General features: G+C 35.6%; 1 protein-coding gene across 1 annotated transcript in view; it reads left to right on the top strand.

Annotated features, from left to right (window-relative positions):
• Nucleotides 1-18,120, top strand: part of LOC142350494 (uncharacterized) — a 169,801-nt gene that overhangs the window by 44,775 nt on the left and 106,906 nt on the right. The window contains exon 10 of the mRNA XM_075402344.1: nt 6,128-6,380. Coding sequence (XP_075258459.1) covers nt 6,128-6,380 — 253 coding nt within the window. The remainder of the gene's footprint in view (nt 1-6,127; nt 6,381-18,120) is intronic.

The following is an 18,120-nucleotide window of genomic DNA, read 5'->3' as shown; positions in this document are numbered from 1 at the left end:
AAAAATTATTTGAATAATATTGTGTTTGCCTACAGCTTCTCGCATCCTGAGAAGCGTGATGAAATTTGAACGTGGTGAGTTGACTAGTAAGTTTTTTGTTTGTCAAACTAATCAATTGGCGTAAGACTTGCTCCCACAATTTGAATGTCACATATCATAAAGACATTCAAAACATATATTTATTGTTTTTACTTGGTGATTTCTCGCGAGCATTCTAAAAGAGTGTTTGGCCTGCCAGACGAAATATAATTTCAACGAATGGATACCCCAACGATTGATACTTCAATCCCCTTGTCTACGTGGGTATACTTCGTGATACAATGTTTGTCTGAAAGCGTATGGTACAATGTTGAAAATCTAGACTTAAAAAAGTGTCTAAAATTCGCCAAAAAGAGCCTTAAGGCTTGTGAAAAGATCAGGCTGAAATATGGGGAAATATTTATAAGGACAAATAGACCCGGTTGTTGCTGTTTTTGTTGACTGAATGCTTTTCCGCTTGCGATTACGCGAAAAGGTCAACGATAAGTCAGCCGAATGTTATGTAATAATTGCGTAATCCTTTAGAAGTAATACATTGTTAGGTGGCGGTCACGCAAGCCAACAAGCAGGCAAGACCAATTTTGAGAAAGATGTCAACTCAGCCCAAATTTTTGGGTAATACCGGTTTTCTAAATTGCCCCTGGATTTCCTAAAAAAGAGGAAAATTTCATTCAAGGTTTTTTACACAAATACCGGTCCATTGTTTTTGAAGCGACAGACATGCTTATAGTTTCTCCTCACATATGTTTCTCGTGCGTTCAAAAGGGAATGTACAAGCTTTTAGACCCAATCCATCGGCGCCTGACAGATTGCGTACAAAAACATCATTAACAAGGATGCAACATTTACGAGCTAACACGTTTTCTCCATTATTTCTTTTATTATTATTATTATTATTATTATTGTATGTACAATCAAGTTCAATCAATTGAAGAGGCATCAATAAGTAAAAGAGAAAGCTCGGTTTCGAAAAGATGAGTTTCTGTTCGTGTTTTTACAGAGTTTTTCCTTTAAAACCAATTGATTGCTCTTGTTGCTGGGAGCCAATTCAAGCGCCGGGAAGGGCTTCTGCTGGCTCTGCTTGGTTTTACTGTTTTTTTGGTGTTCTTGACTAGCCTCGTAGAAGTTGATTAGCCCGTCGTTTTTCCATGCATGGTAAGACATCAATAGTTTTTTTTTATTCAAGGGAGAAAAAAGTTTTCGCCATTATTTCTTTTATGTAGTCTAAAAACCACATCTGAAGAAGATTATCTGATAGCTTAAATCTTCAAAAATGATCAAGTATGGGACTTTTTGGTACAAAAAAATTACCCAACGGTATTAGAACGGGCTATTAGCACGCGTCTTATATTACGTCCCTGATTTTATTTTAATATTAATCCCTTATTTTAATTTAAAAAATTGAACAAATTATACACAACGTGTTAAGTTTTAGAATATCCATACATTATATGTAGCCTGTATGAAGTTAACAACCCGGGTCGAGGATTTTGTCACAATTTATTCAAGAAATGTGCTGACAAGAATGTTTGAGAAAAGTTCCTAAAAAACAGAACTAGAAAATCGAGACCTTATTGTATCCTATAAAACCAAAGCTGCGTTTGTTTTGTAAAACAAATTTTCGTTGAAATGCGTAATACTTTCCAACCATAGCTCTGCTAGCTTTTAATAAATGCATATTGTTCATATATGATCATGTAAAACTTACTTAACTTTAACAAAATATTTAAACATGTATAAATGGGGGTGGAAAACTAAGCAGTGGGCGCTAGCAGAAAAAATCCATTTTTGTACACATTGATTTTCAAGTTTTCGATTATCATTGTCCTCAATTATGCTAACGCAATTTAACAAAGCAACTTTAAACACTGGGCTGAAGAATTACATATTTTTTCATGTATCGATTGCTCAATGACAAATAGAAACTGCACAAGAAATATTCCACTTAAAGACATATTGTTTTCCATACTCGACTGGAAATCAATATTAGCAAATAGCCATTTAATTTCATCTAAGTACAAAAAAATAAAAAATATTCATAACAAATGAGAAGCTTAGAAACTTTTTTAAACTCTTTACGATATCAATGCCATTTTAGGTGCAAATTTTGCATATAAGCATAATTTTAGTTAAAAACGATACAGGGGAAATTAGCGAGAAAAATGATATGAGCAATGTAACTCGAATTCTAGGTAAATTAGTTATTAAAAGGGAAAAATTTGAAAAATCTAAAAAAAATATTTAGGTCGAAAAATAAATCGAAAGAAGATAAAACCAGAAAAAACACGCTGCTTTCAGAAGTTCATGAATAATCTTTACTTTGAAACTAAACGATATTTATACCAATGAATATTCCGCGCCCTCAATCTCAGAATTTCTCTCAAAGTTTTTTTTTATTTCTATAACGCATGAATGATTAATGAATTAAAGCTAACAGTGTAATATAAATTTCATAACTGAACTGAGCTTTCAATCACTAATGAAACTTGGCGATGAAAACTTTTGTAGCCGTGCTCGCAATTGTTGCCTAATTTGCCAAATTTTTGTAAATACGAGTCCACAAGATTTCAATTGGCAAAAATTTGGGCTTTTAGACGAAATTAAAACGCGTCAGAACTTTTTCCCATGACTCTAATTCAGTTATTATAAGTTTCGTTTTGCGAAATGTCAATCAGGTCAATCTGAAATGCAAGCTCTGATGGTCTGATCTAAAGAATGCAAAAACGATTACCTACGAACCAACGGAGTTCAGGCGGGTTGGGTTTGGAGACAAGATCAGAAGGTGCTGGGAAGCACTCTGGACATCAAAAGATTTCTTATGCAGCAGAATTTTTGGGCTAATTCTCATAGGTCTGCAAAAATGCTGTTCATATATTATAAACTCTGTTTTCTAAACATGCAGAGAGGACTGATAAAATGATCAAAGAAAACATTCGTTGATTAGAGGTTTTAAAAACATATAAAACAAAAAATATTTCCGAAGTCACTCCGCCTAAAACTTTACTACAATCAATGGAATGCTATACCCATATTCAAATTTTGCTTTACTGATAGTCCAGTTTGATATTGCTAATTATCGACCAGAAAATTAGTCAAACATTTTAATTGAGTTTTGTAATGCACTGCAATGATAAGAGAAGAGCCGACAAAAGGTTGCGAAAACCAATATAAAAAACTGTAATATTTGGTCAGATATAATTCCGTTGAAACGAAGTCAGGGGTGCCAAGCCTACTTTTTCCTGGTATTATGTGGTAAAGCTGCCATCCCATTTGGGTGGTCATTTGGGTCTCATTTTGGGTCTCATTTCAAACAGTGGAAAACCCACTACCATCCAGCTAGTTGAAGCAGAACGCCAAAGGCGCTGAAACCCTGTCGTACAGATTTACAATCTGTAGATTTGAATTGTTTCGTAGTGCCAATTAGTGTTCTTTACTTCGGCCAATTTAGGAGTGAAATGGCGGAGCGATTTAAGGCTTTATTTTGTTATTTGAATATTGACTATTTGAGTTACAAATTTTAGGCTGAATCGGCGGAGCGAAATCGCGTTCAATTATTTGTAGTGTATTTCGCTTAGCGAAAGTTACCAAACTTCTGATACGTCTGAATTTAGACTTTGGCGAATCGAAATCTAGTTAAGAGAGAGAGTCAACTATTTTGAATTACGAAATTGAGAAGAATGAAATTAGGCAAAACTAACAAAACTGCTTCACAATTTGTTCACGAGATAACATTACTAAAATGCGGCAACTTACAATCACGAGACAAGGTGAACAGACAAAAGATCATGCATAGGATATAAACAAATTAACAAGTATGAAATCATAAGATTTGATCTTCAAAATTAAACTAAATGGATGAACAAATTAAAATAGATAAATTGAACTAAATTAAGTTAAACAGAAATTGAACTAAATTGGTTACACCAAAATAATGAACTCAAACTAAAAATGTACTATTGTACCACATTTCCCCCTTGGCGAAAATAAATAACATGTTATTTATCAGAAAATTAATAGTCAATATGTACTTGTTAAAATAATTAATACTGTAATGTTTTAATCAGAGTTTTGAATGCCCGGTTTTACTCATTAATCGCTTTCACTTTCATAATATCTCTCCGCTTCGCCAACTGTCATAGACAACTCTGGTTCCTCGTAATTGGGAGAGACGTAGAATTGAGTTGGATAGCAGGTTGTTGGAGAGCATGGGCCGACTGTGAAGTTTGACTCCTTTTGATTGGACTGTGCTGCAGCAGTTTGTATTGCCGAGATTATAGACTTGTTTTCGATTTGTTGTTTCTTAAGATTTTGCCGTCTTTTCTGTTTTCCAATTGCTGCAGTACTTGATGTTGTGGGAGGGCATGATTGAATTGGAGTCACAGATTCGTCCGATTCTGTGGTCGATATGGCGGAGCGTTTTCTCTTTGAGGGAAGTAGCGCTGCGGATGCTTTCGTAGCTGCTTTTCTCTTTGGTCTGCTTGGTGGCTCCGCGATAACGATACTTGAAGTCGGTAATCCCATTGGCACCGCGAGATCGTTATTTGACTCTGAGGTTTGATTTGGCGGCGCCGTTGTCTGTTGTTTCTTTGGCTTAGTCGGCATTCTTACTCGGAGGGCGCGTGTAACATTGGAGTGAATAGACGACACTGTGCTGACGTCATCTGCCACTTTTGTGTGTTTCATTCTCTTTCCACCTTCTAACTTTTTCCTTGATTCCTTTGCATGGTGGTGTTTGAGTTCCTCCGTTGTTTTTCCCGTGGGGAGTTCTGGGCGTCTGTTTGCGTAAATTTGCAGATCTGTGTTTCGTTCCGCCTTTGTGCCGAACTTTGCGAGATCGGAATTCCTAATTGTTACCTCTCTCTTGCCCGGTTCTTTGATTACTGAGGTGTTTTCGTTCGTTTTAATTACTGACAATCCTGGTGCGAGAACGTCATATAGACCGTCGAGACTTTTCTTGGATCGTTTTGTTCGTGGTCTCTTTTTAGCCAATTTGACCTCCAGTGACGATTCTGTTCTTGGTATTGGTTGGCCAACATCTGGATGAGAAATTAATCTCGATTTTTTGTTTGGGTCATCCTTTTGTCTTTTCATTGCCTCTTTGCCCAGTTTGTCCATTGTTTACTTCCATTTCAATGTCACTTCGCTCATCATTGTTCCAATTTTCGTCTGTGATGAGCTGGTCCCATCTGACAGTCTCCAAATCTAAATATTTGTTAAGAATATTTTTGTAAGTTAAACTTTTTGAATCGGGATTAGTCGTTATATTGCTTAATGGTGTATTCGCTTTTCTGCCAAAATGTGCCTCAAAAGGTGATATTCCCATAGTCTTTTGACGACATATTCGTAACTGATAAATTATTGAATTTATTGATGCTTTCATATTAAATTGATTTTGCGCCGCCGTTTTAATACAGGCTAAGCGATTCTTGATTGTTTGAATGAGTCTTTCGACCAAACTAATAGCTCTGTGGTCGTGTATTGGCGCCTCGATTAGCTGTATGTTATTTTGATTACAAAATGTTTTAATTCGATGCCCCGTTTGACATCTAGCCTGATCCAATCTAATCGCGCGGGGTATACCGTGTAGTAAAACATATTCTTGAAGAAACTTTAAAATATTATCTGCATTAGCTCTATCAAACACTTCTGCTGTTGGGGATTTCGAAAATCGATCAATACATGCAAGAAAATAAATTTCTTGATTTTTTTCATTATAGATGGGTCCTCCAAAATCAATTTGAATCTCTTCATTAGGAACTTTACATAACTTTAATGGTGCCCATTTTTTGCTGGTATAATAGGTTTTAAATTTTTACCAATCTTGACACAGGGGTTGCACTTTGCTGTTTTGGTTGCAATATCCCTGTGCATATATGGCCACCACGCGTGTGTTGCCATATCCGTCATTCCCCATGTGCCAGGATGAGTTGCGTGGATTGCGTCTCCATACGCATCCTTGATTGCATGGGGAAGAACAATTCTGTCGTCTATGCAGACACACCCATTCTTCACATGTAAGTCTTTCCAGAAGGAATGAATGTAGGGTGATATTTGTCTACATCTATCTTCATTGTCCGTCAAAATGCAGTCGCGAATCTCTTTCAAGATCGCGTCCTTGGTTGTCAGGCTGGCCATGAGAGAGCTTGAGAAGATCTTGGAGAGCGCGAAGTTGAATGAATCCAGGTACAAATCGTCTACTGACGGCGAAGTGGCTGTTGTATCTGTAGTAGGTGTAATGGGGGTCACGGGTGCCGCTTGGACAGTAGAAGGTCCCGCCTCTGCAAATCTGACTCTCGATGGGGTCGATTGTTTAACAGTCATCAGCGTTTCATCATCAGAAGGTGATTGAGACATCATGTAGACGTTCTTGAATTTTGTTGCGATTCGTTGAAAACGATTTAAATTAGAGAGTGACTGTTCGGTGGGTCAGTTTAAGGCAAAAAGCGAGTGAGGAATGTTAGTTGTCTCAATTTTGGGGATGAAATTTAAATTATTTAACGTTAATTCGCTAATTGAGTCGTCAATTTGCTTGCTTGTAGAATGTTCTGGATTTCGCGGTGCGAAATCACTACATAAGTTATTAGTGGAATTTGGATTATTTACGACGCAATTTGTAGATTGATTTCGCGCTGCGAAATCGACGTAATTTTCGGCATTTAATAAGAAGCGTTTCGCACTACGTTTAATTACATCCAATTTAGCCACAATAAATTGCTCGTCGTATGTGGATATATTAGCAGCTTGTTGATGCTGGTCGCGAGATATATAATCCACTAATCCCATTTTTGTGCCCGGAAGGTGATCAATAGAGAAATCAAATGGTAGTATCGATCTACCCAACGTGTCAGTCTACTATTATATGATTTGTTAGATCTATTTTCTCTCATAATAGAGAGAAGTGCTCTATGATCAGTTATCACAGTAAAGGGTTTGCCGTATAAATAATACTTAAAATGTTCCACTGACCAAACAACACCCAGAAGTTCTAGTTCGTTTATACTATATCTGTCTTCAACAGAGTTCAAAAATCGCGACGCGAATGCTACATTATGCCACCCATTAGGTGTTCGTTGTTCCAATGCACATCCCAATCCTTTACGCGAGGCGTCACATTTAATTCGTGTTTCTAATTCCGGGTTGAAATGTTTATTTTCAGTGGTTTCCGTAATTTGTTCTTTTATTAAAGAAAACTGTTTATCGTGCTCTTCCGTCCAGAGAAATTTCGAATTTTTCTTAAGCAATGGTCGTAGGGGGTAACACAATTGTGACAAATTCGGAATAAATTTTCCAAGATGGTGTACAGAACCCATAAAAGAGCGAAGTTTTTTAAGATTAGTAGGTGCCGATAATTTTCCAATTGCATCTGTTTTACTTGAAAGTGGGGTTACACCTGATTGTGTAATATTATGACCGAGCCATTCAATCGTCTCCTTTGCGAAGTGACATTTTGCAAGATTTATGCGTAAGTTTTCCTGATCCAATTTTATTAAACATTTTCGTACCAAGTCGAGATGTTTTTCGATTCCACCTCTACTAACGATCAAAATATCATCTAGGAAACAGAAAGTATTTTCCAAACCGGCAAAAGTACAATCAATAGCTTTTTGGAACTCAGCTGGCATGTCCGTTAGGCCGTAAAATCCAGTTTTAAATCGATATGTGCCAGTCATATCACCACTAATTATGTTAAAGTTACAATGGCGGGCCGTATCACTGTGTAGCTTTAGTTGACTTTAAGCGTATTGCAAATCAAGAGTTGTGAAATAAGTGGTCTCCTGCGGCGCCGTTGACAGAGTTTGCGAAATTGTTTGAATTAGCGAATCTATATTAGGCATTTGATACTTGTTTTTATGAATAGCTTTGTTTAGGATTTTTGAATCAAGTGCTATTTTGATTGACTTGTCCTTTTTTACCGTAATGACAATCGGAGATATGAAAAATTGATCTGAACAGTTGTTTATCTTTTCGATATGTCCTTCGTTTAGCAGTTTTTCTAATTCAATTTTCACTTTCGGTTGGAGGTGTATGGGTACTTTTCGTCCTTTTTGATGTATTACTCGATAATTTTTGTGAAATTTTGAATTGACCGTGTGATTTTTTGATATTCCAATTCGGGAGATCAAATCAGGAAATTCCTTTGCCATTGATTTTTTGATAGCACAAGGTGAATCTATATTATTAACTTCAAATTGCGGGCCAGGCTTCTGAGAAATTGTGATGCCTAACTGGTCAAAAAGGTCTCGTCCTAATATTGGTCGAAATCCATCGGATACAACTGTTATTTTTGCCTTCTGTATGCTCCAATCATTGCATTTTACCGGCGTTTTCAAAGTGCCAAGAGGTTGGACGATATCATTAGAAAATGACTTCAATTCCAATGGTCTTTTCTCCGACCATTGTGATTGAGCACAATTGATCATTATTTCTCTTGCGAGCGACATATTAATAATGGTGCAACCACTACCAGAGTCTAGAAGTAAATCACAGTTTGTGTTTCCGATTGTTAATGACAAATTTTTCAGTGTCAAATTTGGGGAACTCGTATTTTCAACAGTGGCAACGTAATTATCATCCGAAGAATCATAGTCTGAATTGATTTGCTCATTATAATTGATATAATTGACGTTTAGACTTTCCTGGCTAGAATTTTGATTAGATGTTTCTGCCGTATCTACATTGTTAATGCGATTAGTTTGTTGAGTGTTTGTTGTAGTACTAAGTCTTCGACGACAAACTTTAGCGAAATGGTTTTGCAAACCACAGTGGTTACATTTCTTACCCATTGCGGGGCAAACCTGACGATGTGTAGGTGTCCAGACTTGACCACAACCACGGCATTGTCCAACGGATGCACGGTTTGTGACTGTTCTGCTTGATTGAGGTCCCCGTACTCCCGCGCCGCGAAATCGATTGAATTGTTGTACTGCGTTCACCGTACTGCCAGTTGCTCCGTTATTAGATGAAATTCTTTGCTGATTCTGATTACCCATTTCCATGTTGACTGCAATGCTGAGTGCCCTCTCTGGTTCAACTGTGTCCCTTAGAAGCTCCCGCTGAATGTCATCATCTAGCATGTTAGTGATGAAAATGTCCCTGATGATGGCTTCTTCACGGTTTTCAAAGTCGCAATTTTCAGCCAGTTCTCTCAAGATGCTGTAGAATTGCTCTACAGTTTCGCCCTTCTTTTTAGTTTCCGAGAGAAGAACACAAATCGATCGAATGTGATGTTTCTTGGGCGGATAAAGGCAATCTCCATCATTTCCCAGAGTTTGAGGGTAGTCAAATCGTAAATGTTGTCGTGCGGGAATTTTTGTGTTAGTAGTCGTCTTCCTTCAGTACCAATACTTAGGTAAAAGAGAGACACGCATTTCTGATCACACAAATTCCATGGACTCCCCGCATAGTATTCTTGCTTCGGTTATCTTTTGACACTTTAGTTCCCATTGCAACTTCAGCTGGTTGTTTCTTATTCTACGCTCTCTCTCTGCTTCCTCGGTTGTGTCGTCAATCGGCATCTCGTACATCGGTTCCACTGGCAGGCGAACTGTCGATGGTTTGGGTTGTAGCAATGTGTCTATAGTTATATTCTCGCGAGCGAGAATCGCTAGTTTTAGTTGAATTCTCCATTTCTCCCATCTGATAGTTGGGTCTGAGGTTGGTCCTTCCCAAAATGGCTCTATCGACAGCGGTGTTTTTCTCGGTTCTCGAGCTGACTGCGCCATGTCGTACAGATTTACACTCTGTAGATTTGAATTGTTTCGTAGTGCCAATTAGTGTTCTTTACTTCGGCCAATTTAGGAGTGAAATGGCGGAGCGATTTAAGGCTTTATTTTTGTTATTTGAATATTGACTATTTGAGTTACAAATTTTAGGTTGAATCGGCGGAGCGAAATCGCGTTCAATTATTTGTAGTGTATTTCGCTTAGCGAAAGTTACTAAACTTTTGATACGTCTGAATTTAGACTTTGGCGAATCGAAATCTAGTTAAGAGAGAGAGTCAACTATTTTGAATTACAAAATTGAGAAGAATGAAATTAGGCAAAATTAACAAAACTGCTTCACAATTTGTTCACGAGATAACATTACTAAAATGCGGCAACTTACAATCACGAGACAAGGTGAACAGACAAAAGATCATGCATAGGATATAAACAAATTAACAAGTATGAAATCATAAGATTTGATCTTCAAAATTAAACTAAATGGATGAACAAATTAAAATAGATAAATTGAACTAAATTAAGTTAAACAGAAATTGAACTAAATTGGTTACACCAAAATAATGAACTCAAACTAAAAATGTACTATTGTACCACAAACCCTAAGAAAATTAATAGCGAACACGAAGTCACAGATGAAAGCATCTAGTCTCAAGTTTCAATTTAGCAAGCTAGGAGCAAATATCTAAGCTAATTACAAAGAAAACAAATCAGTCGCTGAGTCACATCAATTTGGAAGAACGTTACCATCTGTGGAGAGAAACTGGGACTAAAGACGCGAAAGGGCTACGCTTTAACTAAAAACACACGCAACAAACTCAGTCATCGAAAGCAAACCTTCATTCAAAGCACGAGATTTGCATCTGCTGCAGGAGAAACAAAAACTCAAGGATTTTGTCAACAAAACAAAAGAATAGCTGAGAAGATTGCTACTTTAAAAATACTATTTTCTGACAAACTACCGTAGAAAAATGGTGTATTAATTGTCGGAGATGAGATTGAGATAAAGTTGCAGTGCTCTGAAAGACACGGAGCGCTTAACCTAGAGACCACTGATTCGAACATAAATGATGCTGTTGAAACAAGCATACGAAGTGGATTATATCAATCAATTGTAGAGAGAAAGGAAACAAATATGTGTTTTCGTGGTTAGAGTGATCCGATAAACATAGAAAACACACGACTATAGAACTTGACTTTCTAAAACTGAACTAGCAGTGATTAACTAGGTATGTTTTTTTTTCCTGGAGGACTAAGCACGTTACTATTATCAGGCAGAAAGTGTTACACGCATAATCAACAATTTACAAACACTAATGACACGAAAACAATTGATTGCATATTAAAACTGAAATCTGTTTATGCCAATCAGCTTGAACAATTAAAATTTTCACGTCTTTTTTGTTCCACTTTGCTTCCTAAGGATATCTGCGACGCAAATTCACCTTTATCAGGCATGTGTATATGCATTACTCGAGCTTGATCACTTCTAAACTGAAGATGGGGAACCAATGGAACGGACTTGGTCAAAGCATCATCCGATCTAAGTTGTATAATTTAAATTTTTCGTAATTATAAAAGACACTTCTTGCAGCGTTCACATTGACGCTTACGTTTTTCAAATTTTGGGGCTATTTTCTCTTATTCCATCTGGTCGAGCTAAATATTGAGAGCAGACTATTGTTACCCTAATAAAAACTACATTTATTTTACAAGATCTTGTTAAATTTTGGCAGATTTTATTTTATTACTTCAACTTTTTTCTCTTCAAATTTTTCTTTTTCACTTGACAGTGAACCGAGTTGCAAGAATCGATCTAGTTAATCTTATACGCTACAAACATGTATAGCGTTTTGGAACGCCTGTACATGATCAGAATACAATACTTGAAACAAGTAACCGTTTACAATTAAGTTATGCTTAAGGTTCAAAACTGAATAATGAGTTGGAAACATTTCAAAAAAGTATTCTAGAAAATGTCCATTAGTTTATTCATTCTCTTGAGGGGGCACTAACGGTGTAAAAAAATATTTTTACACTCTTTATACTCTTTTCCCCGTTATTTTTCGGCAAAATCCTCGGCCCGGGCTTTAAATGGATTTTCAGTCCGATCCTTGTTGGATAATGTTACATTTAGTAAAGGGGACACCATTTATCTCTGTTCCGGCGGTCACCAATCTGAAGGAAGCATTTCGAATCAGCGCCGGTTGTTTCATTACTCGAAGGGATCATGCATTAATTAAGTACGTCATGGACATACAAGGCTCATTCATTAACCAAGTTCACATCACGTATAGTGTAATCAGTTCATTAATTCCCAAGCTCACTGAAAATCTGTTTCCATTAGTGACCCCATTGTCTGGCCTTATTACGTACCTAATTTAGCGCGCGAGTCTCAATTTGTAATCATATAACAACTACAAGCAATCCGGCGTTTGTTCTTGAAGTATTAATCATATAAAATTTTGAAATGTAACTCAACAGTGCATATTCAAATCAATACAACTTCACAAAAAAACTGTTCATTTTTTTCCGTTCTCTTAAAATTAAAAAACGGCTCTTTTCTAATTTTGCTCTTCGAAACCTTAAAAATTTTTGATTGAGAATCTTTAAAAAATCTCAAATCAAAAGTAATCTTTTATAATTGCAATGATGTAAAATGAACATAGCTATATTGCGTTACTGGTGCTGGCACAATAGATCAAAAGACAACAGATCGAAAGCGTGGAATTAGGACAAAATATCGAGAATTAAGTTATTCAAGTTGCGTATTGGCCAATCACGCGTAAGCGCTCTTTTATCATACGGCATATAATATGTTCTGTTGTGATGTTTTGTTCGGTTGTGATAGATTCATATCAAGTCCCATTAGCCAAAAAGGCATGGCCATGGCTCGCGAGGCACGGCCATAATGTGGTAATTATATTGCAGCTCTCAAACAATGCCTAATTTCAACCAATAAGAATAGAGATTAATTTCCGATCTATTGTCCCAATTTTTCTTTTTCGATCCGTTGTCCTTTCGATCTATTTTTCGGTTACCTGCATTACTATCATTTTTCGCAGAATCAGTAAAAAAATAATTCAAAAGAAAATGAAAACAAGTATTGAGGTAGTGAAAAAGAGCAAAAGCAAAAAAACAGCAAAAACATTTTTTCTCTTCAAATTTTACTTTTTTACTTGACAGTGAACCGAGTTGCAAGAATCGATCTAGTTAATCTTATACGCTACAAACATGTATAGCGTTTTGGAACGCCTGTACATGATCAGAATACAATATTTGAAACAAGTAACCGTTTGGAATTAAGTTATGCATGAGGTTCAAAACTGAGTAATAACTTGAAAACATTTCAAAAAATTATTCTAGAAAATATCCATTAGTTTATTCATTCTCTTTAAATGGATTTTCAGTCCTATCCTTGTTGGATGATGTTACATTTAGTAAAGGGGACCCCATTTATCTCTGTTCCGGCGGTCACCAATCTGAAGGTCATTTCGAATCAGCGCCGGTTAGTTGATTATCAAAAGGGGTCGTTCATTAATTGAGTACGTCATGGACATACAAGGCTCATTTATTAACCAAGTTCACATCACGTATAGTGTAATCAGTTCATTAATTCCCAAGCTCACTGAAAATCTGTTTCCATTAGTGACCCCATTGTCTGGCCTTATTACGTACCTAATTTAGCGCGCGAGTCTCAATTTGTAATCATATAACAACTACAAGCAATCCGGCGTTTGTTCTTGAAGTATTAATCATATAAAATTTTGAAATGTAACTCAACAGTGCATATTCAAATCAATACAACTTCACAAAAAAACTGTTCATTTTTTTCCGTTCTCTTAAAATTAAAAAACGGCTCTTTTCTAATTTTGCTCTTCGAAACCTTAAAAATTTTTGATTGAGAGTCTTTAAAAAATCTCAAATCAAAAGTAATCTTTTATAATTGCAATGATGTAAAATGAACATAGCTATATTGCGTTACTGGTGCTGGCACAATAGATCAAAAGACAACAGATCGAAAGCGAGGAATTAGGACAAAATATCGAGAATTAAGTTATTCAAGTTGCGTATTGGCCAATCACGCGTAAGCGCTCTTTTATCATACGGCATATAATATGTTCTGTTGTGATGTTTTGTTCGGTTGTGATAGATTCATATCAAGTCCCATTAGCCAAAAAGGCATGGCCATGGCTCGCGAGGCACGAGGCACGGCCATAATGTGGTAATTATATTGCAGCTCTCAAACAATGCCTAATTTCAACCAATAAGAATAGAGATTAATTTCCGATCTATTGTCCCAATTTTTCTTTTTCGATCCGTTGTCCTTTCGATCTATTTTTCGGTTACCTGCATTACTATCATTTTTCGCAGAATTAGTAGAAAATAATTCAAAAGGAAATGAAAACAAGTATTGAGGCTGTGAAAAAGAGCGAAAGCAAAAAACAGCAAAAACATTTGATGGTCAAAAACTTTGGAATAATATGTACAAAACTTAATTGATGCATGGCTGCGTTTCTGACTATTTTAAATTTTGTTAGACACTAATAAGGGCTCTTTTTTGTTCAATATCTATTAGTCAAAAGCTTCAATTTAAGTTTATTTCAGACAGTTGCAATTTGCTGTTTAGAAGTCTGACCACAATTTTTAATTTTTGTTCCAGTTTTACAATCTATGTGATTATTATAAGTTGCCACTGTTTTCTTAGCGATTTTGCTAGCTTTTTAAAATTCTCTTGTTCTTCATGACAATTTTTGCTATTACTGTTTTTGATAACCGGGTCAAATTAAGAATAGAAGTGTGATTTGTGATACGCAATGAATAAAAGTTTGTCAAAAACTGTAAACAAAAATTAGATTTTGAGCTTTGTTATTTAAGTAATCTTCTGTTTTTTTAAATCATCAGTCCCCTCCGGAACAAATGTAATGGATGATAATTGGATGCTTGAACAAATTTTTGTTCGATTGCGTTCCAACTCATGTTTTTCGTCAAGTCATATCCCGATTTTTAGCTATGTTTTTTGTTTAGTTGATCGACCCTCATTTTTGCTTATTTTGAAGCCTCTATCCCAAAGGCAACTATTTTCTTCATAATTTTGTGCCCCTCGTTCAATTATTTTATACTAATTTTATCGAGGTGGCGTCTTTTTTCACACTAAGTATGGTTTAGGATGAAATGTTTCTTTTTTTCAACCATAAACCACTCAATTTACTAAAAGACTTCTAACGCTGATTTGAGTTCATAGAAACAACTATATCTTATCCAGAAGACTAGAATTTTTTCAAAAAAAAAACATAAAATGAGTAGTTTAAATTGGTGGTGGAAAATGCATCAGCCAGTCTATCATCTCAGCTGTACATAAGTTGCTACCTATGATCTGCACCATTTAGGATTGTTTTGTTGCCGTTTTGACTGTCTCATGACTGTGTTTTGACTGTGTTTTGTTTTTTCTGCGTTTTTTGGCGAAGTTGTTTTGTCTGTAAGGTTCCCGAAGAGGTAAGTTTTTTTCATTAAATTAGGGACAAATTGCGGAAAATTTCATGCTAAAATTTATTAACTGACAAACCGTCTGTTAAAATGTGCCATTGCGCAAGCAGTTAAACTATACAAAAAAATTATCAACACCAATTAGAAAAACTTCATCTTACGTAATTTTTTTTTCAACAAAATGAATCAGTATTTTGATGAATACAAAGTTTCTGTATTTGAACTAGTATGTTGGAGATATGCTACTCGCACCATTGTGTAGTTCATATTCACGTTTGTTGCGTTTTCTTTTTGCACAATGGGATGAAAAGGTACCAAAAGTTAACGTTTTGAAGCAATTTAATTGTTCCGACCTCATTTGTGGGGGGAAGGAGCTATGCACTCAAATGGGTCTTTTTTGTTCAGTCAATTTTGGCCAATGGATATATTTCTCTCATTGCCCAATGAGCAAATATTTCATTTTGAAGGAATCGCTCAAGTTCCTTATGGATTCGATTCCAAGCTTTTGTAATATTAAATTAATTTTTGAGTTTCTTTTTGAGATTTTAAAAACTCTTGTACTACCATGGCAGTATCGTTGACTAAAAGTCAAGTAGGCTCTACGAGCATCAGCTGAACCTGTCTAGTGCTTTAAGTGGACAGCTAATGGCTGTTAAGATTTCAAAAACAATTTTTGGAATTTTTTTTACATTAACTAATCTTAGACTTTCTTCTGTGTAATTGTAAGACAGTCTCAATAATGACAGCACACTTTTTCACCACTGCACCAAAAATTAAATTGGTTAGCAGTTTTTTGTGCTAACTACAGATGTCATTGCCTTCCCATCGATGAACAACTTAGCAATCTTATTGCGTCTCGTTGAAAGCTATTCAATTTAATGGCTTTGAAAACACAGGTAATGTCAAAAAACTCGTTGTTTTAATATTTTTGTTCATATTTGTTGTTTTTTAAGCCATTTTGTTACAAAAAACGACCTCATTGAAATTGATTGAAATTGAAAAATTTTTAGGGAATAGTTCATTTTTGATGGCTTCGACACATTTAGTGATGTTTTTTTTGAATTTGCTGTTTTTGACTTTTTTGATTCGTTATGCAGTCGTAATTTTTTTCTAAATGGTGACATTTCTAATGAGTTTTTAATTTATTGTTCATTTAACTTTTTAAAGGCAGTCATTATATAACGAAAGGTCTTAAAGTTTGTGATGGTTTTTTTCAAACTTTTATTGAAATTTTCTCTTTTTGTGGTTCTATTTTACAATTTGTAACTTATTATCATCATTGAGAGGTTCCATCTGCCTCTTTGTAACTCAAACTTGTTATGTGTTCTTTGATATTGTCTTGTAATTTTGTTTTGTTGTTGGACAATATGCGTTTTCATAAATATTTTGTGAGTTTTCAAAATTTGTGTTTCTTTTTATTTTCATTTTGCAAATTCGCGCAATAACAGATCCCAATGATTTTCTAATGAGGCTCAGGAGAACATATTTAAAATTTTAGTAATATTTTACTGAATTAGTATAAATAACAATTGAAATTTAAAAATATATTGTTCAGATAATAGCTAATGACTTTAGTTACCTAAAAAAATGTGTTTTCGCAAATTGTTTGTATTTTTTCTAGTTGTTCTGCACATTTAGTTCATTTGGCTTAGTCTAACAAAGACAGGTCCGATTGGTTTCCTAATGACTTTTTAGTGAACTTATCCAGAACATTTTTGTTAACAGCTACTGGTTTTTAAAACGTTTGAAGTTATTTGGTTTAAAAAATGTGATTTACCTTTGAGTTTCGCCTTATTATTTCTTATTTTGTTGTTTGTGACGTTGTCGCATTAAAGAAAAGTCTCATCTGCTTTGTAATTTAAAAAAGTAAAATTTGTGTAGTGAGGGTTTTGTCTGATTTTAATTTGACGTTGTTGCTAGGTGATTCTAAATTAGGATGTTGTTTCTGCCGAAAAAAATGTTTTTTGTTCTTGATTGCTTTGTTGTTTGTTTCTTCTTCTTGTAGTCTTATTGATGGCAGATCTCATGAGCGCATGGCATTATGTAATTCAATTAGTAGTTTGGGTAAGTAACGATTTCTTTAAACTCAAACATCTATTTTTGATTATCTCTTCGTTTGGTTGACAATTAAGTCAAAAAAATAGATGATCTCGGGTCGGAACATTATGTGCAAACGCACATTAACCAGCCTCCTTGTTACTACGAAGATGAAAAATCTGTTTTGACGTGTGCGGAACAGGCAGGTTTTGTAAAAAACAATTCTAGGGGAAAATGATTTACAAACTAAATTTTGTATTACATCGCAGAAAGATTGGCCCGTCAGGGACAGTTCATTAAGTTCGGCTTGCTTGGCTATCGGCTTTTTTTTGCTCGGTACATTATAATACAGCGTATAACATGCTCGATCTGAACAATGTATTCGGTTATGACAGATTCATGTCAATTTCGGGTCTTTCTCATTATAGCCCCACAACAAGGTTAACATACCTTAATGGGGCTATAATTTCTCGAGGGGGGGGGGGGGGGGGGGGATGAGGGAGCTTGAGAGAGGTCCTCAATTTTCACTGAGCGCTAAGGCAGTGATGGAATTCCAAGGGTCGATAGCCGAGAAGATGGGTTAATCTCGTGCCACACTCTAAAAATCTCTCGTGTGAAATCACACGATTTTTTCTCGTGTGATGAAAAATCACACGATTTTTCGTGTGAAAAATGCGTCTCGTGTGATTTCACACGAGAAAATTTTCCTCGTGTGATGAAAAATTACACGATTTTTCGTGTGATTGAATGTATGATGAAATGAAGCAATTTTTATAAAAAAAAATTCAGATTTTTTCCTCGTCCTAATTTCCTTTAGAACAGACGGCTGAGCTATCCA

The sequence above is a fragment of the Convolutriloba macropyga genome, chromosome 12 (genome assembly GCF_964194025.1).
Source record: "Convolutriloba macropyga chromosome 12, txConMacr16.3, whole genome shotgun sequence".
Classification (NCBI taxonomy): Eukaryota; Metazoa; Xenacoelomorpha; order Acoela; family Convolutidae; genus Convolutriloba; species Convolutriloba macropyga.
The sequence above is the reverse complement of the archived record's forward strand: the minus strand, read 5'-3'. Positions and strand labels throughout refer to the sequence as shown.